This window comes from Ranitomeya variabilis, chromosome 1 (genome assembly GCF_051348905.1).
Source record: "Ranitomeya variabilis isolate aRanVar5 chromosome 1, aRanVar5.hap1, whole genome shotgun sequence".
Taxonomy (NCBI): Eukaryota; Metazoa; Chordata; class Amphibia; order Anura; family Dendrobatidae; genus Ranitomeya; species Ranitomeya variabilis.
Window position 1 is genome coordinate 858,127,453 of NC_135232.1, and position 24,994 is coordinate 858,152,446.

Consider the following 24,994-nt stretch of genomic DNA (forward strand, 5'->3'; position numbering starts at 1 on the left):
TATTTATGCCCTTTAATCAGAGAGTTGTCACACAAAATAGTTAATAAACAACATTTTCCACATGTCGACTTTTCATGAGCACAATTTTTTAAACATATATTTTATTTGTTAGGAAGATATACAAATTAAAAGTTGACCATCAATTTCTTATTTTTACAACAAAATTTACAAAACCAATTTTTTTAGTGATCACATCACATATGAAGTGACTCTGAGGGGTCTATCTGACAGATAATACCCAAAACTTACTGTTAGGGTTAGCGGATTGCACTAAAAAAATAAAATAATAAAGTTCAATTGCAACTCGGGGTCCACTGTGCAGAAATGTAAAACTGCTGCAAGTGAGCAATGACGGAACACACGGCGAGCGATAACTAATACACTCTGATTTTACGCCACTCAGTGTGAACAGGACATTTAGTTCCAAGCTCAGGTACTCCACAGGAAAGAAACAGTACAAACGAGTACTAAGTGCTATGTCCCGTTAGGCTACGTTCACACTATCAGTATGTGGTCAGTACTTTACATCAGTATTTGTAAGCCGAAACCAGGAATGGAACAAACAGAGGGGAAAGCTATAATAGAAACATGTCACCAAGTCTGAATTTTTCACCCACTCCTGGTTTTGGCTAACAAATACTGATGTGAAATACTGACCAAATACTGATAGCGTGACTAAAGCCTTAAGCGTCACAGTAAAAGCACATGTACTGAACTCACACAACTGAACCGTGTCAATCGCACACAGGAATGAAACAGATGCTCAGTATATAACACTGACTAAGGGTTAAGCTTTCTCTGAAACTCTACTGTGCTTACAGCACACATGTAGGTAACAGATGATAAGCCAAATGGCTAATTGCTTCCACTGATGCTAGCTGCCTGCCTACCTGTACAGACCAGAGCTATGCAGACATACGAGACATGCAGTCAGACATAAATGATACTAGCACACCCACATGCACCACTGGGGGTCTTTTATACCTTAGGCTCCTCCCCAAACACTCATGCCCAATCGACTGAGGCATTATTCATGGGCCAATCCAAAACTGCCACGTCATCACCAATGAAAAGCCGCCACATCATGGGCATACTCAGTAAAGTGATTTCTGGACTTAGACTCCAGAGCGTCAAGCCGCAGGTGCCTATAGCTGATTACCATAGACTTTGCTGGGGAGCCAGCAGCAACCAAACGAATACTTCGAGCGCACCCACAGCAAGCCAGCAGCAACCAAACGAATACCTCAAGCGCACCCACAGCGGCCGAGCCTGAATGGGAAACCGCAGAGGCAGATAAGGCTTGGGATCTATCCTGAGCAGCAGGAGAATCCCATCATCTAACATTACCCCAGTTAGAATCCCCTCACCAGTGACCTTTGCCATGCTCAAAGGTCGCAATAAGCTGAGGAGCATGAATGTGCTTAACAGGATCCCAGGTCATATCCTCCTGTCAATGACCCTTCCAGCCAACCAAGAAAAACTTTTTGCAGTGCACCACCTTTGACCCAATAATAGCATTGACCTCAAAATCGTCCGAGGATGTGTCCGGACTTCCAACAGGAGTCCTATCAAACCGGGACAAAAACGCAGGTTTTAACAGAGATACATGAAAGGTGTCGGTGATATTCAAATGTGGAGAAAGACTGAGGCGATACACTACAGGATTCACCTGCTCAAGTACCTTAAATGGACCTAGATAGTGAGGAGCAAATTTGGTGGACTCTACATGCAGCCTGATGTTACGAGCAGACAACCACATAGAATCACCAGGAGCAAAGACAGGAGCAAGGCGACAATGAGCCCACATTCTCTCCTTAGAAGCTTTATTAGCATCCTGCTTGCGGCCCCAGATGTCACGAGCCTCCACTGCCCAGTCTACCACCCTCAGGTCAGAAGACGAGACGGGCATGGGCACAGGGACATGAGGATACTGACCGTAATTTAGGATAAAAGGAGTCTGTCCAGTGGAATTGGAAATGACATTGTTTAAGGCAAGTTCCACCCAAGGCACTAGCTATGCCCAGTTGTCATGCCTGGCGGACACAAAATGCCACAAATACGTGACCAGAGTTTGATTGGTCCTCTCCTCCAGCCCATTCATCTCAGGATGGTATGCAGAGGACAGATTGAGCTCAATACAGAGTAGGTGACAAAGCTCCCTCCAGAAAAGGAACGTGAACTGAGGCCCCGATCAATGACAATCTTGTTAGGCATCCCATGAAGACGGAAAATGTGCTTAATGAATAACACTGCCAAGGCCCGTAAGGATGATATATGAGGAAGGGGAACCAGGTGTACCATTTAAGAGAAATGATCAGTGACAACCCAAATGACCTTGTTATTATGGGACTTGGGCAAATCTACAATAAAGTCCATCCCTACCATCTCCCAGGGCCTATCCGCCACCAGCAGAGGATAAAGCTAACTCGCAGGTCTCTGCCACGAAGGCTAATTCCTAGCACAAGAAACACAGGCCTGCACTTAAAGCTTGACATCTCGTGCCATCTGAGGCCACCAATAAGATCTCTCTAAGAGTTCATTAGTCCTCATAGTAAAGAAATGACCTCCTAATTTGGAGGTGTGAACCCAAGAGAGAACCTCCGACTGCAGGTTAGGTGGTACATAAGTTTTGTCCCAGAGGTACCTGCCAATGGACACCGGTGCCACCATTCGAAGACTCTCCAAAGGGACAATTAAGCGTTGTTCATCCCAATAGACTACTGAGTGGGACAAGGCATAGGCACGTAAATTCCTCTCCCAGGACAAAAAATGGATGGTAAAATTGAACCCAGAGAAGAATAAGGACCACCTGGCCTGGCGAGAATTCAGACATTGTGCAGTCTGAAGATATGTAATGTTTTTATGGTCTGTAAAAACCTTAAAGGGATGCCGAGCTCCCTTCAAGAGATATCTCCACTCCAAAAAGGCTAATTTCATTGCCAACAACTCCCTGTCCCCTATGGAATAATTCCTCTTCACTGGTGAGAAGGTCTTAGAAATAAAGAAACAAAGATGCTTTCAACCTTGAGCATCCTTTTGGTATAGGAAGGCTCCAGCACCAAACAGAAGAGGCATCCACCTCTAGGATGAAGAGCTTATCCACATCAGGTCGATGCAGAACTGCTGCCCTAGCAAAATGGAACATTAGGGAGGTAAAGGCCCTGGAGACATCCTCAGACCACTGCTTCATGTTAGCTCCCTTCTTGGTGAGAGCTACCAAAGGAGCTGCTAGAGTGGTGAAGTGAGGGATGAACTGGCGGTAATAATTGATGAATCCCAAAAAGCACTGCACTGCTTTGAGAGAATGCGGTTCCTGCCAGTTCAACACCACCTCCGGTTTAGCAGGGTCCATGGGTAAACCCATGGACGAAATGATGTATTCCAGAAATGGAAAGGACTCTTGCTCAAACACACATTTCTCTAGCGTGGCAAAAAGGGAATTAGCACGTAGGAGCTCAAAAACCTTACAGATATATCACCATAGATGAAGACAACATTTCCTGAAAGATGGAATTTACAGAGGGCGAATAGCCATGATCAAGTACTCATAATGACCATCCCGAGTATTAAAGGTGGTCTTCATCCCCTCCATTCGAATAAGGTTATAGGCCCCATGCAAGTCCAACTTCATAAATATCCTAGCGCCTCACAGCCTATCAAAGAGCTCAAAGATTAAAGACAGAGGATATTTGTTTTTTATGGTAATAGCTTTCAAACCCCTATAATCTACACAGGAGCATAATTTTCCATTCTTCTTTTGGACAAAGAAGAAACCAGCCCCAAAAGCAGACACTGACTTCCTGATAAACTCTATCGCCAAATGCTTCCTGATATACTCTGACACAGCCTCAGTCTTTGGGAGAGACAAAGGGTAGACACACCCATGAGGAGGCTCTGCCCCTAAATGAGGTTTGTGGGGCAATCATAGGGGCGATGAGGAGGAAGAGTCTCAGCTGCCTTCTTAGAGAACACATCGGCGTATTGCCCGTAGTGCTTCAGTAAGGACGTAAGATCCATAGTGACCTCGGAGGATCCAATCTGCTCTTTTGACCTCTAACATTGTCCCTCAAATGACCTACTTCATTCCTGTATGCTCCCTGTTGACCAGTCAATATGGGGTGAATTGCTATCCAACCAAGGTAGGCCCAGAAGTACCTCACCCATTCTCTCAGAGATAACAAGTAAAGAGATTAACTTCTGATGTTTTGGGGACACCATGAGGGTTAGAGGTTTAGTCCAATGTGTAATTTGGGTAGGAAGAATGGACCCATTAATGACCCGTATAGTGACAGGCTCTGGGAGCCTCTCTAAGGGAATAGCGTGATGAAGAACGAAGGAAGAAGACAAAAAGTTGCCCTCAGCCCCAGAATCCAGGCAGGCCTCTGCACTGAGGGAAGTTGACCCAAATGACAGGGAGACCTTAAAGGTCAACTTGGAGGAGAAGTCCACCGTACCAAGAGAGCCTCCCTTGAAGAGCCACTGGAGGAGGTCATTTTCTCTGATGCCTGGGACATTTATTGCCATAATGTCCAGCCTTCCTACAAACAAAACAGGTCAGTTGGGAATGTACAGGATGAGATTTTGGTTCTGCCTGAGAGACCTCCATGGACTCCACCGAATTGCTTGTTTGAGCTGGGGATTCCCAAGGATTGGTAAAGTTTGGAGCTAACCGAATCCTTTGTCTACACTGGGCTTGCTCCAAACTTCGCTCAGTGTGTCAAAGATCAATGTGAGTGGAGACAGGTATTAAGTCTTGCAGTGTAGCAGGGATCCCACTAGTGGCCAAAGCATCCTTTATGTGATCAGCAAGGCCCCTCCAAAATATAGGAATCAGCACCTTGTCTGACCACTCCAACTCGGCAGCTAAAGTCCAAACTGGCTGGCCAGAGAAGAGTCCTGGATTAATGCCAAGAGTTGGAGTGCGACATCGTGGTAACCTGAGGTCCAAGAAAGACCTGTTTCAGTGCGCTCAGAAAGCGTGAGTCGCTCCGGACTACCTGGTCTTTACACTCCCACAGAAGCAGAGCCCACTCCAAATCTCTGTCCATCAACAGAGACATCACAAATCCCACCTTAACTTGCTCAGATGAGAAATGTGAGGCCAGTAACTCCAGCTGGATTGAGCACTGGTTCATGAATCCCCTGCAAGCCTTGCTGTCCCCAGAGAATATATCAGGTAGTGGGAAATGTGAAAGAGATGGAACAGGAGCCGCAGCAGAAATCCTAAAGATGGTTTCACTGGCTGACTGTGCCACTACTGCGGATAGATCCACAGCTGAAGTCGCCCCTCAAGTGTGGACAACCTGTCCTCCAACTGTTGGATGTACCGCTGTAGACGCTGCTCATTTGCCATTACTAGCCAGATTCTGGCATTTTTAAACTGTCAGGGATGGTAGATTGCACTAAATAAAATAAATAATAAAGAGCAATCACAACCCGGGGTCCACTGTACGGAGATGTAAAACTGCTGCTAGTGAGCAATGACGGAACACACGACGAGCGATAACTAATACACACTGAGTTTACGCCACTCGGTGTGAACAGAAACAAACAGTACAAATGAGTACCAAGTGCTATGTCCTGTTAAACATCACAGGTCAAGCAATTTAACTGAACTCACACTGCAACTGAACCGTGTCAATAGCACATAGGAACGAAACAGATGCTGAATATATAACACTGACTAAGGGTTGAGCTTGCTCTGAAACTCTACTGTGCTAACCGCACACATGTAGGTAACATATGATAAGCCAAATGGCTAATTACCCCACTGATACTAACTGCCTGCCTACGTGTACAGACCAGAGCTAGGCAGACATACAAGACATGCAGACAGAGTGGTAGAGTCTCCACTCACATAGCCACACATAAATGATACTAGTGGGCCTGCGTGTACCGCTGGGGGTCTTTTAAACCTTAGGCTCGACCCCAAACACTCAAACCCAGTTGACCGAAGTGTTGTCCGTTGGCCAATCCGGAACTGCCACATCACCAGGGCAGCAAACATCTGACAACCAATGAAAAGCCGCCACATCACGGGCATGCTCAGTTAGGTGATTTCTGGATTGCAGAGCGTCAAGCCGCAGGTGCCTATCACTGGTTACCATAGACTTGGCTGAGGAGCCAACAGCAACCAAACGAATACCTCAAGTCTGAGCAAGACACTGAGACCAACATCTATGCTGAGCAACACCCACAGTGGCCGAGCCTGAATGGGAGACCACAGAGGCAGATAAGGCTTGGGATCTATCCCAAGATGCGGGAGAATTCCATCTCCTAACACTTACACCATCCTAAACACTTCACCTTTGAAGTTGCTAAAAACCACATTCAAGAAGTCTATTAAACCTTCAGGTGCTTCTCAGTAACTGAATCAATGTGAGTGAAAAAAACTAAAATGTAACATTTTCTCTCAAAAATGTTACTTTTTACCCATTTTTTTATTTTCACAATGGTAACAGGAGAAAAAGGACCACAAAATTTGTTATGCGATTTCTTCTGAGTACTCCGGTACACCATGTGTGGGTGAAAACTACTGTTTGGGCATATGGCAGGGCTCGGAAGGGAAGGAGCCCCATTTGACTCTTTGAATGCAAAATTTGCTGGAATCGCTAGCGGATGCTAAGTCGTGTTTGGAAAGCCCCCATGTACAGAAACAGTGGAAACCTCCCACAAGTGACACCATTTTGGAAACTAGACCCCTCAAGAAATTTACAGTGAAGGAACTAATTATTTGATCCTTTGCTGATTTTGTAAGTTTGCCCACTGACAAAGACATGAAGAGTCAATAATTTTAAGGGTAGGTACATTTTAACATTGAGAGATAGAATATCAAAAATAAAATCCAGAAAACCACATTGTATAAATTATTTAAATGTATTTGCATTTTGCAGTGAGAAATAAGTATTTGATCCCCTACCAACCATTAAGAGTTTTGGCTCCTACAGACCAGTTAGACGTTCCTAATCAACATGTTACCTGCATTAAAGACAGCTGTCTTACATAGTCACCTTTATAGTTGCCATTTAGCAACTCAGCAAGGTGCGTGTATCTCCCCTTTTCCCTGACATCCCACTGTCAATGGATAAGACCCTATTGCGCTTTGTCTCTTCCCAGTTTTATTTGTAAATGTGGTTTAGGCACACAGTGGTGTTCAGAATGGAGAGGTGCATTTGAATTGGGAGTGCAGAATTTGCTGAAATTCTTTGGGGGGCAAGATGCCATAGTGCTTTTCCAGAGCCTTTGTACTACCAGAAACCCCCATATTTCTATTAACAGATGATGGATTGAGTTGAAGTTTTACATAACATTTGAGATCACATTTATCCGGTGCTCTATTCTGAGCACTTATGTCAAGGTTTCCATCTAAACTTCTGAGTGACATGATTCAGATGTCCTTCTTTTCAGAAGTGCACAAAATTGTGGCGGACCGCGGTTTTATGCACACCTTAAGAGGACAGACACAGCTGGATCACAGGTCATTGCCTCCATCTTCCTCATTATAGTGAATCTTCCATCATGGATTCATCACGTTTTTCAGTGGTTTAAATGGAAACCCAAGTGTAAGCCTCAACATAGAGTGCAGGGTAAATGTGAGCCAAGCCGTACCGCGTTCATTGGGAGGCAAAATGAAAAAATCAACAGCAGGTGAAGAATTTGGTTTTATTTATTTTTTATGCCTTTCCTTGTGCTTTAGAAGTGATTTGACTACTTTATTCTTCGGGTCAGTGCAATTACATCAATAACAGATTTATATTTTTTTATGTTTGGCTGCTGTCTCACACTAAAAGACACTTTTTGTTGCAAATTTTTGCATGGCCGAATCTTGAGAGCTATAATTTTTTCATATTTCCACAGACAGAGTTGTTGTTTGAGGGACAAGTGGACTTTTTTATTAGTACCTGTTGTGGGCAAATTAATTTTTTTGATCACTTTCTATTAATATTTTTAGGAGACAGAACTAAAAAAAACCTTTTCTTGCCCTGATCGCTGATCTAATACTCTGCAATGCTTTTGCATTGCAAGGCATTAGAATGGTGCAAGGCAGCCAGGGAGAAGGTATGTCACTAATGCTTTGAACAGGAGCTTACAGACCACTGTCCCTGTGTGACCCAAGGCTATCTTTCAGCCCAGGGTTATCATGGAGGTTTAGTGACAGCGACATCGATGGGCATCAGCATTGTGCATAGCTAGAACTCTACACGTAAGGTTATGGCTATGTATCATACTGCAGCTAAGTTCGTACCATAAAGTTGATGTGAGTGTTGTAAGTCTTTAATTCAGCTGATTGCTAAACATCAAGAGCTGAACACCCTTCATTTACTATATGTTGCTGTGCTGTACAAAGCAAATGATAATTTGAAGACAGTGTGAGCATTTCCTATATAATGGTGTGTACCAGATGTGATACAACAAACACAGTCTCAGAATGTAGAAAATATGATGGACCTAGAAGTCCATACTTCAAGAATAATATATCTGTTAGAGAGAAGGTGTGAAGCACCTGGATTACCACCACCACAGTTTCAGCATTTAGGCCCCCTATAATGGATTCTTAACACAGTGGTGCTCAGATAATATGTGCATTTTTTATTAACATTACAGTAAAAATTAAAAATTTCCAAGGTTAGGTTTGATTACGCCTTTCCCCTTTGCTGTAAATTGAGTGGCTGTGTACTAAATAGCTGAAATCATAATTAGAGGTTTGCTTTCTTGAGATAAAATTAAATTGTGTCTACTTAAATATTCATTTCCGAAATGGAATTAAAAACTTGTCCGTGTTAATAAGGGAATTTCAACCTCTGCATTAGAATGCTCAAACCACAAGAATATTATGATAATCTCTTAAACAGAAAACAAATTTCTGGAATGTATAGAAAATATATGACTTAATAACAAAATATCTTTTTAGTTGGCAACGAAGATACCTCTGCTTTATTAATAACATATATTCATATTAATTAAAAAGCAAGACTCGGCTTCTGTATAATCTGTAAAGTGATTGTAAAATTGCCAGAGCCGTATCACTGGGTTCATTATTTTTTTTTTTTTATGGAGTTATTTTGTGTAATCAACTGTTACTGGATGCTGAAACTCGGCATGGGGTTTTATTAGGAGATCTTCAGAATTTCTCCCTTCCTTTTTGCTCTTCCTTGATTTCATGAGTCAGCCTGGTCTCCCTTGGTGTGCAATAAATGGCTGAATCAATAAGTCCACTGCTCCAGATGCCTACGAGATATTGATAGCGTTATTTTTATAGACTGTGATTACTATCTGTTACAATGCTTTCATGTGGGAATCTCTACAGGAATTGGTTAGTTGTAAAGTTGCCTTGCTTAATACATTTTTAATGAGTAGCTAGAATAAATCAACACATTTTTTAATTATTTCTTTTAGACAAGCACATAAGAATCTGCCTTTAGAAAGAAAGTTATAGGGGTGAATTCACTAATACTGATGTTTCATATGCAAGTCTAAAACATTAGTGACCCGGCGAAAGATACAAATCTCACAATAAATTTGAGCATCTTTGTCTGTCTGTAGCAAAAAAATGAAATGTACACCTTCTGAGTCATATTGCAAGGCTCGTTAAAGAGTTGATATTGACTTTTAGGATTGCTGCTTCCAGTAGGTGGCAACAGAGTTCTAGACCTGCTCTTCTCTGTAGAGATAATTTGCATATTAAATTTCCTAGAAACGCATGCATAGTTTATAAGTCTCCTCATTCTGATATGCCAGGCTTGGCTTGTCAATTTACACAAGGGGAAATGTTACCCCTTAAACCCAAACCGACACCAGCAATGAGTTGGCATAGATCTGTGGTCTCCTTCATTCTAATTTTGCATAACTATTATTAAAGTAGTCGGATTACCCCTCCATATACAGTGAATCCTGTCTCCTTTTAAAGTCACTTTTAAAAAGTGGTGAGAGCAGTGCAAATTGCCCCAAATTTGGTAATAAATTCCTTTCATTCCATGTTACGTTCTAATTCTTTAACCCTTCCCCAATCTATGATGCTTACACAGTATCTGTCATAGGCTTAGCACACTATGGCCAACATATTTACACCAATGCAATTGCACAAGTGCAGAATTTGTGCTCAAGCGATCACCACTTCATTTATTTAACTAGCACTAATCTGTCTGCCATCATTTTCATTTTTATTTTAGAATTCCTTTTAGGGATTAATAACAGCAATTAAAAATCTTGAAGTTGGGAAGAAGCAGGTTAAATTCCTACAAATTGTTCACTTCATGAAGTTGATGAGGTTTCTGCAGAGTGAGATATGATAAGTCTGGAGGTATTTTTTTCATTACAGATATATGAGTAGAGCTTTACGTACATGTAGCTCATTGGCTCTATGTAATTTAGGTGATGTCTGTGTCTTGCTGGAACTGCTTCCAATAACAATGACAGAGCAGCTCCATTGTATCTCGGAGAAGACGTGTTCCACTGCCTTAAAGTGCCTGCCAAGTTTCTGTCCTTTCTTAGGGTACTGTCTCACAGTGGCACTTTTGTCTCTACGACGGCACGATCCGTGACGTTCCAGCGATATACATACGATCTCGCTGTGTCTGACACGCTACTGCGATCAGGGACCCCGCTGAGAATCGTACGTCGTAGCAGATCGTTTGAAACTTCATTTCGTCGCTGGATCACCCGCTGTCATCGCTGGATCGTGTGTGTGACACCTATCCAGCGATGTGTTCGCTTGTAACCAGGGTAAACATCGGGTTACTAAGCGCAGGGCCGCGCTTAGTAACCCGTTGTTTACCCTGGTTACCACTGTAAATGTAAAAAAACCAAAAACACTACATACTCACATTCCGGTGACTGTCACGTCCCTCGCCGTCAGCTTCCCGCACTGACTGTGAGCGCCGGCCATAAAGTAAAAGCAGAGCACAGCGGTGACGTCACCGCTGTGCTGTGCTTTTCGGCCGGCACTGACACAGTCAGTGCGGGAAGCTGACGGCGAGGGACATGACAGTCACCGGAATGTGAGTATGTAGTGTTTTTGTTTTTTTTACATTTACAATGGTAACCAGGGAAAACATCGGGTTACTAGGCGCGGCCCTGCGCTTAGTAACCCGATGTTTACCCTGGTTACCCGGGGACTTCGGCGTCGTTGGTCGCTGGAGAGCTGTCTGTGTGACAGCTCTCCAGCGACCACACAACGACTTACCAACGATCACGGCCAGGTCGTATCGCTGGTTGTGATCGTTGGTAAATCGTTTAGTGTAACGATACCCTTAGACTATACATATTTTCCCCAATCTCTACATTGTGAGGATATTTATGCATCCCTTTTCCTTTCCTGATGCTATCTCATTAAATTAACATGTGCAAAGAAAGTAATTGTGTCTGGAGAAGGAGCTGTACACAATCACCAATTGTGGATCCCATGCTTTCAGCTGTGTGTCGAGGTGTTACCAGTCATTCAGGAGTCAGGAGCCTGCTGAAAACTCTTCCTGAAATGACAGGAAGTCTAAAGGTACCGTCACATTAAGCGACGCTGCAGCGATATAGACAGCGATGCCGATCGCTGCAGCGTCGCTGTTTCATTGTTGTGTGGTCGCTGGAGAGCTGTCACACAGACAGCTCTCCAGCGACCAACGATGCCGAAGTCCCCGGGCAGGGCCGCACTCAGTAACCCGATGTTTACCCTGGTTACCAGTGTAAATGTAAAAAAAACAAACAGTACATACTTACATTTCGGTGCCTGTCGAGGGCCCCCGGCGTCCGCTTCCCTGCACTGTGTAAGCGCCAGCCCTAAAGCACAGCGGTGACTTCACCGCTGTGCTTTGCTTTACGGCCGGCACTGACACATTCAGTGCAGGAAGCTCTGAGCAGCAGCGCGGATGCCGGGGGACGTGACACACATCAGAAGTTGAGTATGTACTGGTTTTTTTTTTTTACTTTTACAATGGTAACCAGGGTAAATATCCTAAATAGCGGACCTGCGCTTAGTAACCCGATATTTACCCTGGTTACCATTGTAAAACATTGCTGGCATTGTTGCTTTTGCTGTCAAACACAACGATACATGCCGATCTGATGACCAAATAAAGTTCTGGACTTTCTGCTCCGACCAACGATATCACAGCAGGATCCAGATCTCTGCTGCGTGTCAAACACAACGATATCGCTATCCAGGACGCTGCAACGTCACGGATCGCTATCGTTATCGTTGGAAAGTTGGTCAGTGTGAAGGTACCTTTAGTCTAAAATAGCCCCAGTGACCAGTGTGAAAATTGTTAAATTAATCATTTTGTTTTTATTAAAGTTTTTAATATAAAAAAAGTCTTTCTTATATACATGTAACACATAAATCTGATTTAAACAATAGGTCATTTTCTGATGATCTATTTCCTTTTATGAGGACTATAAAAAAGACCGATAAAAAAACAATACAAAATTTCCATTCAACCTTGTACATAGTATTAAAAGAAATTAAATCACATAAAGATAAAAGTAGGTCATTGAACTGTACATTTATGAATGTACATTTGAAAAGGGGGGTGTGTTTGGATTTTTTTTTTACATAATTGCACCTTTCATTTATCAACTTAAGAATATTAATATGGGAATCTGGCTAATTAAGGATTAACCATCGATGAGTATTGTTAGTAAGCCGGACCTTTTTTTCCATGCTGTTTTCTGCTAATTCAATGTATAGAGCCTGCAATTAAATAGCCTGAAACCTGCTGACACACTGTATAGCGGAGCAGAACGTCTTCAGAGCAATGAAAACTTATTTTTTCATTGTTATCTATTAGTATTTTCAACACTTTGATAAGACGGTTACCCAAATTATTGCCTTTGTTTTGTAGTTTTATTTTCCTGATGTATAATAAGCATATTCGAACAGTTTCAAACAATAAAAACAATCATTAATGCGATACTCAGTCAGCAAATGTCGAAGTCCTGTACATTCCGTAATTACTTTATGTTATGTTTTATACTACTTTTCCTGACAGGTAGAAATCGTTTACGCAGCATTTTTTGTGTGGCTTGGAATGAAGATATAATCTTAGCTGTAACATTTCCTAACATATTTTTATTTCATTGCAATTGGGCAACATCATTAGTATTAGTCCTTCTTTTAAAGGCAACTTATCTTCAGGATTTTACATCCCAAACTAATGGCTTGTATATAAAGGCGCTTTAATGTTGATTAAATCCTTACGTTTCTTGTACAAATCCATTTTCCTGTTTTAGAGACATGCATATTTGAAATTGTATGCTAATGAGCTTCAAGTGCAGTGGGTGGGTCCTACAGTTGTCCTGCCCCTCTCGCTATTCTCCACCCGCTGCCTGCCTCCCGCCTCTAACTGATAGGTCACTCATGTTTCAGGGACAGGAGGCAGTGGTATAAGGGGGCAGCCATCAGCAAGTTATCATTTATTCTGTGAAATAGAGACTCATTACAACAGAATAACCCCATGACACATATCAGTCACAGTATGAATTGAGTCCATTGTGTGCATATATGTAGAAATTATGTTTCTAGTGATATACACCATAGAAGCATGAAAGGAACATAGTCTCACAGGATTTATTCACTAATGGTTTTATACATTTTCTGCTAAATTTAACATTCAAAATTAAAACATTTAGTTCAGTTGCACAAAGCTGAAAAAAAATCAAAATACCCACTCTGAAACGAGCAACCCCAAGTACCCTGCCTATAAGTTGAATATTTGTTCCATGCAGTGCATCCTATTTTTAATTAAATATGAATGATTTTTATAAATATATCTCAAATGTAATGTTTTTCCCACTTTAATCATTTGTTACATAGGACAACCGCATGACTTCTCGACATCTGTGATGCAGTTTGTAGAATTTATGGTGTTTATACAATGTCTTCAACTGGGAATTTAATTTTTACCTTTTCACCGTGCTACAATGACAGATGAATTCAGCAGTGTGATAGATAAGTCCTATTACCACATGTGGTCCCCAAATACATGCTGTGTAATTTTATGTTATGATGATCCCATTCCTGCGTAGATAATACAATATGGTGCTTTTGCATCCAGGAAGAGAATTCCTTTATCACTTTGATGGAGCCCTAGTGGCAGTGATAATACAAAAATCTGCCTATGCCTATAATGTGTGAGCCTAGCTGGTGTTTCTTTGGATGCTTTAACATCTTCTTGTCTCCCTTACCAGGATGTGTTAAATAATTTGGGCTCCTGTGAATTGGATGAAGATGATCTCATGCTTGACCTGGAGTTTACAGAAGAACAGCAGCTTCGGCGAGGTAAGTAGAGGAGAAAAATGGATTTACTTACTTAGAACTGCGGTCTCATGGAGTTTCATACACAGTGCAAGTTTACTTTACATTGAACTAAAAGAACACTGTAAAGTAAAAGCAAATGAATTAAATGAAGCAAACAGTACTAACGCTGTAAATACTAAAGTTTGAATTTTGATTTCTAGCATTCTTTGCATTTTCTTTATTTAAAATATACAATGTAGAAATAAATATATGCTAAGAACAGCACTAATTACCTTCATTCAGTTAATCTAAGATTTATGCACATCTAATCCATATACTGGGATATATTATATTCAGAAAATGTGGGGAATAGCTGTACTAGCTCAGGAGAGAGCATTATGGCTCATTGATTTCAAGGTGCACCATGTAATGTTTCATTTTCGCTTGTGGTGACGTTAGCAGGAAATGTAACAGTTTTGGCTTTTTTGTAAAAAAAGATAAAACCCGTTTAAGATTTTACATCCACTGTAATTCATATATTTTGCTATTTAATTTCAATTAAATAAATCAATAATGTATTAGAAATCTTTAAACCATATACATATAGATCACAATACAAGGTTTTAAAAAATGACCAATGCTATGGTATATTTTACATTGTGATTATTTTTCTATGGTATGAGCCTAAAAAAGTTCCCGTTTTCACCCTTAGCTTTTTTGGAATTTGGCTAAGGGCAATCTGCTCACCACACACTATGAGCATGCTTTATTCCCCGCATGTATGTGCAGATTAGACTACTAATCTTTGTGCTGGGGAGTAATGAGCTCACTCCAAAGTACTTGGTAATTGTTACAGTTCCCTGCACCATGCCAATGTCTAAGTCAGCGACTGCAGGGAGAATAAAACTTCATTTTTGCCCTGTTACTGCTGGTCCAGTAAGTCAACAAAACAGGAGTTAAATGTTCTTTACCAACAAATTATGATATTTCTGCAGCCAAACAACATTTTTGTAAGTGATGGGTTCCGTTTAAGGACTCCTATTTCTTGACTTTCATAAACAGTAACTCACATCACAATCACCGGCAGGTGACACTGGCACATACAGCATTGACATCTTGTGACAGAAGGGTAGGCACACTGGGTCATTGGACGATTGGTTACTGCCATTGATGTCACTGAGAAATGTGATCCTGCAGGCATCCTAAGTTAATGTTATGTTTATTGTTGTGAATTTGGATTCTGGGCTCCCCCGGTGGCTACTGGTGGAATTGAACTTGTGACATCATCTTCCCTGTTCACCTGTTCTGATTAGATCTGGGTGTCGCTATATAACCTGGCTTCTCTGTTAGATGCTTGCCGGTCAACAATGTTATCAGAAGCCTCTCTGTGCTTGTTCCTGCTCCCAGACATCTACTAGATAAGTTGGACATTCGTCCATGTTTTGTTTTTGTATTTTGGTTCCAGTTCACAGCTGCAGTTTCGTTACTGTGTCTGGAAAGCTCTTGTTGATCAGGAATTGCCACTCTGGTATTATGAGTTAATGCCAGAGTCCTAAAGTAATTTCTGGATGTGTTTTGTTAGGGTTTTCTACTGACCATGAAAGTATGCTTTCTGTCTTCTGCTATCTAGAAAGCGGACCTCAAATTTGCTAAAACTATTTTCCTGCTGCGTTTGTTGTTTCATCTCATATCACCGCCAATATATGTGGGGGGCTTCTGTCTCCTTTTTGGGCATTTCTCTAGAGGTGAGTCAGGTCTTATATTTCCCTCTGCTAGCATTATTTAGTTCTCCGGCCGGCGCTGGGCATATAGGGATAAAAAGTAGGACATGCTACCTGGCTACTTCTAGATGATGCGGTAGGTTTAGTTCATGGTCAGTACAGTTACATCTTCCAAGAGCTTGTTCCTATTGAGGCTTATGCTAGTTCTCTGGCCATGGAGATCATGACAGTTTGACCGGCCCACTAAAGGGTTAAAATCCTTGGCTGAGAAAGGAGAGAAATAAGAAGTCTGCTGAAAATTTTTTTTTTTTTTTTTTTTTTTTTTTTTCTCTAGTAGTTAGTGTGCTCTTAATTGGATCACTTGCCAGTCTGTCTATGCTGCAGTCTTTCTTTTTTTTCTCTCTCCTTCTAATCTTTGAATGGCTCTATGTTCACCTGTCTATAATGGATCTACAGAGTGTAACTGCAGGTTTGAATAATCTCGCCACGAAAGTACGAAGTTTGCAAGATTTTGTTGTTCATGCTCCGGTATCAGAGCCGAGAATTCCTTTGCCGGAATTCTTCTCAGGGAATAGATCTAGCTTTCAGAATTTTAGAAATAATTGTAAGTTATTTTTGTCCCTGAAATCTCGTTCTGCTGGAGACCCTGCACAGCAGGTTGGGATTGTGATTTCCTTGCTCCGCGGCGACCCTCAAGATTGGGCTTTTGCATTGGCACCAGGGGATCCTGCGTTGCGCAATGTGGATGCGTTTTTTCTGGCCTTGGGCTTGCTTTATGAGGAACCTCATTTGGAACTTCAGGCAGAAAAAACTTTGATGTCCCTATCGCAGGGGCAAGATGAAGCTGAAATTTACTGCCAAAGATTCCGTAAATGGTCTGTGCTTACTCAGTGGAATGAGTGTGCCTTGGCGGCTACTTTCAGAGAGGGTCTTTCTGATGCCATTAAGGATGTTATGGTGGGGTTCCCTGTGCCTGCAAGTCTGAATGAGTCCATGACAATGGCCATTCAGATCGATAGGCGTCTGCGGGAGCGCAAACCAGTGCACCATCTGGCGGTGTCCACTGAGAAGACGCCAGAAAACATGCAGTGTGATAGAATTCTGTCCAGAAGCGAGCGGCAGAATTTTAGACGGAAAAATGGGTTGTGTTTCTATTGTGGGGATTCTACTCATGTTATATCAGCATGCTCTAAGCGTACTAAAAAGCTTGATAAATCCGTTTCCATTGGCACTTTACAGTCTAAATTTATTTTGTCTGTGACCCTGATTTGCTCTTTGTCATCTATTACTACGGACGCCTATATCGACTCTGGCGCCGCTTTGAGTCTTATGGATTGGTCCTTTGCCAATCGTTGTGGGTATGATTTAGAGCCTTTGGAGACTCTTATTCCTCTGAAGGGGATTGACTCCACCCCATTGGCTAATAATAAACCACAATACTGGACACAAGTGACTATGTGTATTAATCCGGATCACCAGGAGACTATTCGTTTTCTGGTGCTGTATAATCTACATGATGATTTGGTGCTAGGATTGCCATGGCTGCAGTCTCACAACCCAGTCCTTGACTGGAGAGCTATGTCTGTGTTGAGCTGGGGATGTAAGGGGACTCATGGGGACGTACCTTTGGTGTCCATTTCATCATCTATTCCCTCTGAAATCCCTGAGTTCCTGTCTGATTATCGTGACGTCTTTGAAGAACCCAAGCTGGGTTCGCTACCTCCGCACCGTGAGTGCGATTGTGCTATAGATTTAATTCCGGGTAGTAAATACCCAAAGGGTCGTTTATTTAATCTGTCTGTGCCTGAACATACTGCTATGCGAGAATATATAAAGGAGTCCTTGGAAAAGGGACATATTCGTCCATCGTCATCTCCCTTAGGAGCCGGTTTTTTCTTTGTGTCAAAAAAAGACGGCTCTTTGAGACCATGTATTGATTATCGGCTTTTGAATAAAATCACGGTTAAATATCAATACCCATTGCCGTTGCTGACTGATTTGTTTGCTCGCATAAAGGGGGCCAAGTGGTTCTCTAAGATTGATCTCCGTGGGGCGTATAATTTGGTGCGGATCAGGCAGGGGGATGAGTGGAAAACCGCATTTAATACGCCCGAGGGCCACTTTGAGTATTTGGTGATGCCTTTTGGTCTTTCTAATGCCCCTTCAGTCTTCCAGTCCTTTATGCATGATATTTTCCGCGATTTTTTGGATAAATTTATGATAGTGTATCTGGATGATATTCTGATTTTTTCGGATGATTGGGACTCTCATGTCCGGCAAGTTAAGAGGGTTTTTCAGGTTTTGCGGTCTAATTCTCTGTGTGTCAAGGGTTCTAAGTGCGTTTTTGGGGTTCAGAGAATTTCCTTTTTGGGATATATTTTTTCTCCCTCTTCCATTGAGATGGATCCTGTCAAGGTTCAAGCTATTTGTGATTGGACGCAGCCCTCTTCTCTTAAAAGTCTTCAGAAATTTTTGGGCTTTGCCAACTTTTATCGTCGATTTATTTCTGGTTTTTCGGATGTCGTTAAGCCATTGACCGATTTGACTAGACAGGGTGCTGATGTTGCTAATTGGTCCCCTGATGCTGTGGAGGCCTTTCAGGAGCTTAAGCGCCGTTTTTCTTCTGCCCCTGTGTTGCGTCAGCCTGATGTGACTCTTCCTTTTCAGGTTGAGGTCGACGCTTCTGAGATCGGGGCTGGGGCAGTGTTGTCGCAGAAAAGTTCTGACTGCGCCGTGATGAGGCCTTGTGCCTTCTTTTCCCGTAAATTTTCGCCCGCTGAGCGGAATTATGATGTTGGGAATCGGGAGCTTTTGGCCATGAAGTGGGCGTTTGAGGAGTGGCGCCATTGGCTCGAGGGGGCCAGACATCAGGTGGTGGTATTGACTGACCACAAAAATTTGATCTATCTTGAGACCGCCAGGCGCCTGAATCCTAGACAGGCGCGCTGGTCATTATTTTTCTCTCGGTTTAATTTTGTGGTATCGTACCTACCGGGTTCTAAGAATGTTAAGGCGGATGCCCTTTCTAGGAGTTTTGAGCCTGATTCACCCGGCAACTCTGACCCCACAGGTATTCTTAAGGAGGGAGTTATCTTGTCAGCCGTTTCTCCAGACCTGCGGCGGGCCTTGCAGGAGTTTCAGGCGGATAGACCGGATCGTTGTCCGCCTGATAGGTTGTTTGTTCCTGATGATTGGACCAGTAGAGTCATCTCTGAGGTACATTCTTCTGCATTGGCAGGTCATCCTGGAATTTTTGGTACCAGGGATTTGGTGGCAAGATCCTTCTGGTGGCCTTCCCTGTCACGAGATGTGCGAGGCTTTGTGCAGTCTTGTGACGTTTGTGCTCGGGCCAAGCCTTGTTGTTCTCGGGCTAGTGGATTATTGTTGCCCTTGCCTATTCCTAAGAGGCCTTGGACACACATCTCGATGGATTTTATTTCAGATCTGCCTGTTTCTCAGAAGATGTCTGTCATCTGGGTGGTGTGTGACCGTTTTTCTAAGATGGTCCATTTGGTTCCCCTGCCCAAATTGCCTTCTTCTTCCGAGTTGGTGCCCCTGTTTTTTCAAAATGTTGTTCGTTTGCATGGTATTCCTGAGAATATCGTTTCTGACAGAGGAACCCAATTTGTGTCTAGATTTTGGCGGGCATTCTGTGCTAGGATGGGCATAGATTTGTCTTTTTCGTCTGCTTTTCACCCTCAGACTAATGGCCAGACCGAGCGGACTAATCAGACCCTGGAGACATATCTGAGGTGTTTTGTGTCTGCTGACCAGGATGATTGGGTTGCTTTTTTGCCATTGGCGGAGTTCGCCCTCAATAATCGGGCCAGCTCTGCCACTTTGGTGTCCCCGTTTTTCTGTAATTCGGGGTTCCACCCTCGATTTTCCTCCGGTCAGATGGAATCCTCGGATTGTCCTGGAGTGGATGCGGTGGTGGAGAGATTGCATCATATCTGGGGGCAGGTGATGGACAATTTAAAGTTGTCCCAGGAGAAGACTCAGCTTTTTGCCAACCGTCACCGTCGTGTTGGTCCTCGGCTTTGTGTTGGAGATTTGGTGTGGTTGTCTTCTCGTTTTGTCCCTATGAGGGTCTCATCTCCTAAGTTTAAGCCTCGGTTCATCGGTCCGTATAAAATATTGGAGATTCTTAACCCTGTTTCCTTCCGTTTGGACCTCCCTGCATCCTTTTCTATTCATAACGTTTTTCATCGGTCGTTATTGCGCAGGTATGAGGCACCGGTTGTGCCTTCCGTTGAGCCTCCTGCTCCGGTGTTGGTTGAGGGTGAGTTGGAGTACGTTGTGGAAAAAATCCTAGACTCCCGTGTTTCCAGACGGAGACTCCAGTATCTGGTCAAGTGGAAGGGATACGGCCAGGAGGATAATTCTTGGGTCACTGCATCTGATGTTCATGCCTCTGATCTGGTTCGTGCCTTTCATAGGGCCCATCCTGATCGCCCTGGTGGTTCTGGTGAGGGTTCGGTGCCCCCTCCTTGAGGGGGGGGTACTGTTGTGAATTTGGATTCTGGGCTCCCCCGGTGGCTACTGGTGGAATTGAACTTGTGACATCATCTTCCCTGTTCACCTGTTCTGATTAGATCTGGGTGTCGCTATATAACCTGGCTTCTCTGTTAGATGCTTGCCGGTCAACAATGTTATCAGAAGCCTCTCTGTGCTTGTTCCTGCTCCCAGACATCTACTAGATAAGTTGGACATTCGTCCATGTTTTGTTTTTGTATTTTGGTTCCAGTTCACAGCTGCAGTTTCGTTACTGTGTCTGGAAAGCTCTTGTTGATCAGGAATTGCCACTCTGGTATTATGAGTTAATGCCAGAGTCCTAAAGTAATTTCTGGATGTGTTTTGTTAGGGTTTTCTACTGACCATGAAAGTATGCTTTCTGTCTTCTGCTATCTAGAAAGCGGACCTCAAATTTGCTAAAACTATTTTCCTGCTGCGTTTGTTGTTTCATCTCATATCACCGCCAATATATGTGGGGGGCTTCTGTCTCCTTTTTGGGCATTTCTCTAGAGGTGAGTCAGGTCTTATATTTCCCTCTGCTAGCATTATTTAGTTCTCCGGCCGGCGCTGGGCATATAGGGATAAAAAGTAGGACATGCTACCTGGCTACTTCTAGATGATGCGGTAGGTTTAGTTCATGGTCAGTACAGTTACATCTTCCAAGAGCTTGTTCCTATTGAGGCTTATGCTAGTTCTCTGGCCATGGAGATCATGACAGTTTATCTTGCTTGAGTTTATGACTACTTCTGTTTTGTTAGTTATCTCTTCACTCTGTTCTATTGCCTAGCCCATGCAGATATCTGAAGTTCTACATGACATTTGCGTACTCCTGACTTTGTTCTTGTTTTGCACTGTGGACACCACACCTTAAGTTCTACAGTTCACTCATAATTTGTTGTTGTTCCTGATCAGATGCCAGCTTAAATTTCTGTTTGTCTCCCTGGTATCTGTATTAAAACACCATATGTCCTTTATTTACACTGTGTCATTACACAATATTGTGTCCACACTCTGATCTGCTGAAATCTGGCACTCGTAATTCATATTTTTTCAAAAAAGGCATCCCAGTCTCTTTAGATTCTGTTTTAATTACAACATCATATTGCAGAAATATGATGTATATGCCTTAGAGGTTGTCAAGTCTAGTTTGGGAGACCTATGGCTGGTCACATCTTATTCAGACTGTGAAACACAGCTGTGTGAATCTGGCCAAAACACTCTCAATCTATGAATATAACAAGACCTTCTGTCTTTTGTACATGGAGGATGCTTCCTTGTTCTTTTTGCAACTACCAAGGAAGGGACACCGGAGAAACCACTCTGACTCCCACTGCTGCCGCCAGTTTGTCAAAAATCACAGCCGGGGGGTCGTCACTGGACCCACCTCCTGTTTTCTTTAGAATGAACAGCACTCTGCTGCCCTTTATCATTGGGACAATTACATGATTGACCCACTATTAACAGAGGAGGTCTCAGGTTCTTTCCACTGATAGTCCAGTTATCGGGAAACTATCAATGAGCGTATGGTATATACACCTCTAATTCCAATGCATGGAATATATATTTATATACCCCCGATAGGATCACTATAAACTCTACAATAACTTTAGACTATTCGCTGCCACTGCCAGTTGTGTTTTATACAGGCTGATCGGAGGCCTGGTTCTGGTTCATGTAGCATATGGCTTAAGTGTGTGGGTTACTAGAAAAAGGAATATGCAAATTGCCTCTTCAGAGAAAAAGAGGACTTCAGAGAAAAAAGAAACATTTTGTCTAGCCTACCACAAAAACCTTCAAAAGGAACTGGAAGACCCACCTCTTTGGATAAGCCTACAACCTGCAGGCTCCTCCTCTGTCTGCTGAACAGCCACATGACCAACTCTACCCTCTTCTAGCATATCCTCACCCATCCCCTGTAGACTGTGAGCCCTCGCGGGCAGGGTCCTCTCTCCTCCTGTACTTGTGTGTGCCTTGTCTTACTCATGTTTGTTGTACTTGTCTATATTTGCCCTGTTCACATGTAAAGCACCATGGAATAAATGGCGCAATAAAATGTATAATAATAATATATTTAATCCAAAACGAGGCAGTGTTTATAAAAAATATACAATTTCACAAAGGAGACAAAACAATACAGTATATACAGTTTAATAAAATTAAACAGATAAAACAAAAGAAACTAATGCTGATCACAGCTATTATTTGGCCTAGAAATGGGGAGCTCTTCTTTTGAAAAACCTCCAGCGGACGGGAATCATGCATATGCTGAAGTATATTTCTCTACAGGAACATGGATCACAATGTGTCCTGACCATTTATCAGCACCTGAGTTGCACCCACACACACCCCCCCCGTGATAACTTCTTGTGGGCCGGGTTGTGGAATAACCTCAGCCCTTCAGGATTTTATGAAATTCCCAAATTATGTGATAGCTTCACTCCTGATAATTGCAGAAGTTTGAGATTACCGCCATATTTTAATTGGGATTTTACTGTTATTCAGAAGCTAAACATGACATGGCTGTTGTCATTGATCTGTACACTATTGATTTGTGGTTTATAGGCAGGGGTTACAGTTATAAAAAAAATCATCTTTCACCCTGATTCATCCTGGAGCTGAAAATGTATGTCTCATCACGATCAGATCTATATGAACTCTGATATTTCTAACGTTCTTTTGGAGACATATGTCTGGGGTGGGGAACAAAAGCAGTATCACTTGAATTCTAGAAGCATTTCCTATGGATAAAGCACCTTTCACTTTGCTATCTACATGTAAACACAAGTATCTTTGTTCTAACTATCTGAAAATACCTTTTAGGCCATGTGCACACGTTCAGGATTTCTTGCAGAAATTTCCAGAAGAAAAACGGAAATTTTCTGCAAGAAATCCGCATTTTTTTTTTTGCGTTTTTTTTCCGTTTTTTTTGCATTTTTTTTAGCATTCTGCAAGCGTAATTAGCTTGCAGAATGCTAAAGTTTTCCAAGCGATCTGTAGCATCGCTTGGAAAACTGACTGACAGGTTGGTCACACTTGTCAAACATACTGTTTGACAAGTGTGACCAACTTTTTACTATAGATGCAGCTTATGCAGCATCTATAGTAAAAGATAGAATGTTTAAAAATAATTAAAAAAATAAAAAAAAATGCTTATACTCACCCAGACATCTCCTCAGCGGCGTCCGTTCCTCTTCCTATAGCTGCTGTGCGCGCAGGACCTTCCATGACGTCGCGGTCATGTGAGCGGTCACGTGAGCGGTCACATGACCGCTCACGACCAATCACAAGACAGTGACGTCATCACAGGTCCTTCACCGCACAGCAGCTATAGGAACCGAAGCGGCAGCATGCAGCGGTGAGGCGGGAAGACATCGAGGGTGAGTATAGGACTATTTTTTATTTTAATTCTTTTATTTTTTACCAATTATATGGTGCCCAGTCCGTGGAGGAGAGTCTCCTCTTCTCCACCCTGGGTACCAACCGCACATAATCTGCTTACTTCCCGCATGGTGTGCACAGCCCCGTGCGGGAAGTAAGCAGATCAATGGACTCCTAGGTGTGCGGAATCCCCGCAATTCCGCATTTTTAATGAACATGTTGCTTTTTTTTCCGCGATGCGATTTTTTCGCGGAAAAAATCGCAACATTTGCACAAAAAATGCGGAATACATTGTAAATAATGGGAGGCATATGTTAGCGTTTTTTTCGCGTTTTTATCATGTTTTTATAGCGAAAAAAACGTGAAAAAAACGCGAAAAATCCTGAACGTGTGCACATGGCCTTACTGTCTTATTTATTTGTTGAATCTATAAACCTGTGCCCATGCACAATAGTAATCCTCCTTTTCACTGCAGGAGCCCTTTGTTCTTAAAGTGACTGCCTGCATTTTAATTAGGATGGTTCACTGTCAAGCTACATATAATTTCCTACTTCCTTGTGTTTATTGTACAAGTCTTTTTAAAAGAGACTCAGAACTTCAGCTCTTGTTTCTACTGCAAACCTGTGTGAGAGGAGGAGGAGGGAGAGTTTGAATGCCCCCCTTGCAGTTGATTTCAGAGTTTTTAATATTTTCTATGACAGCAGCCCTAGGAGAACTATGGACTAAAATGCCTATGGCAGTGATAACAAAGCAACTCACCAAATGTTGTTCAACCATCAATCTTATATCTAATGTGTCTAAGACATGTTGGCAGGTAAGAGGGATCGCACACTTGTATTACAACAATCTCAATCCATTTGTTGTCAGTAAAAATAAGCGATTACCAGTGGTGTCTAACAGAGGCTGGACACCAACACTGCCTTAAGAGAACAGCTATGGGCAAATCAACAGTGAAGTCACTAGAGAAAGTCTTCAAATTGAGGAACATTTCACTGACGATGAAGACACAACTTGTACATAGTCTGTTTTTTTTCTGTAGTAAGATATGGATGTGAAACCTGGATGATTAAAAATCAAGCCAGAATGAGAATTGACGCCTTCAAAATCTGATGCCAGAGAAGGATATTATCAATACTATGGATGGCAAGAAGAAGAA

The 24,994-nt window shown here is 42.4% G+C and overlaps 1 protein-coding gene across 2 annotated transcripts in view; it reads left to right on the plus strand.

Annotated features, from left to right (window-relative positions):
- The window catches only part of CCSER1 (coiled-coil serine rich protein 1), a 1,470,964-nt gene that overhangs the window by 389,593 nt on the left and 1,056,377 nt on the right, over window positions 1-24,994 (plus strand). For both annotated transcript variants that reach the window (XM_077277225.1, XM_077277233.1), the window contains exon 4: window positions 14,176-14,266. In XM_077277225.1, coding sequence (XP_077133340.1) covers window positions 14,176-14,266 — 91 coding nt within the window. The remainder of the gene's footprint in view (window positions 1-14,175; window positions 14,267-24,994) is intronic.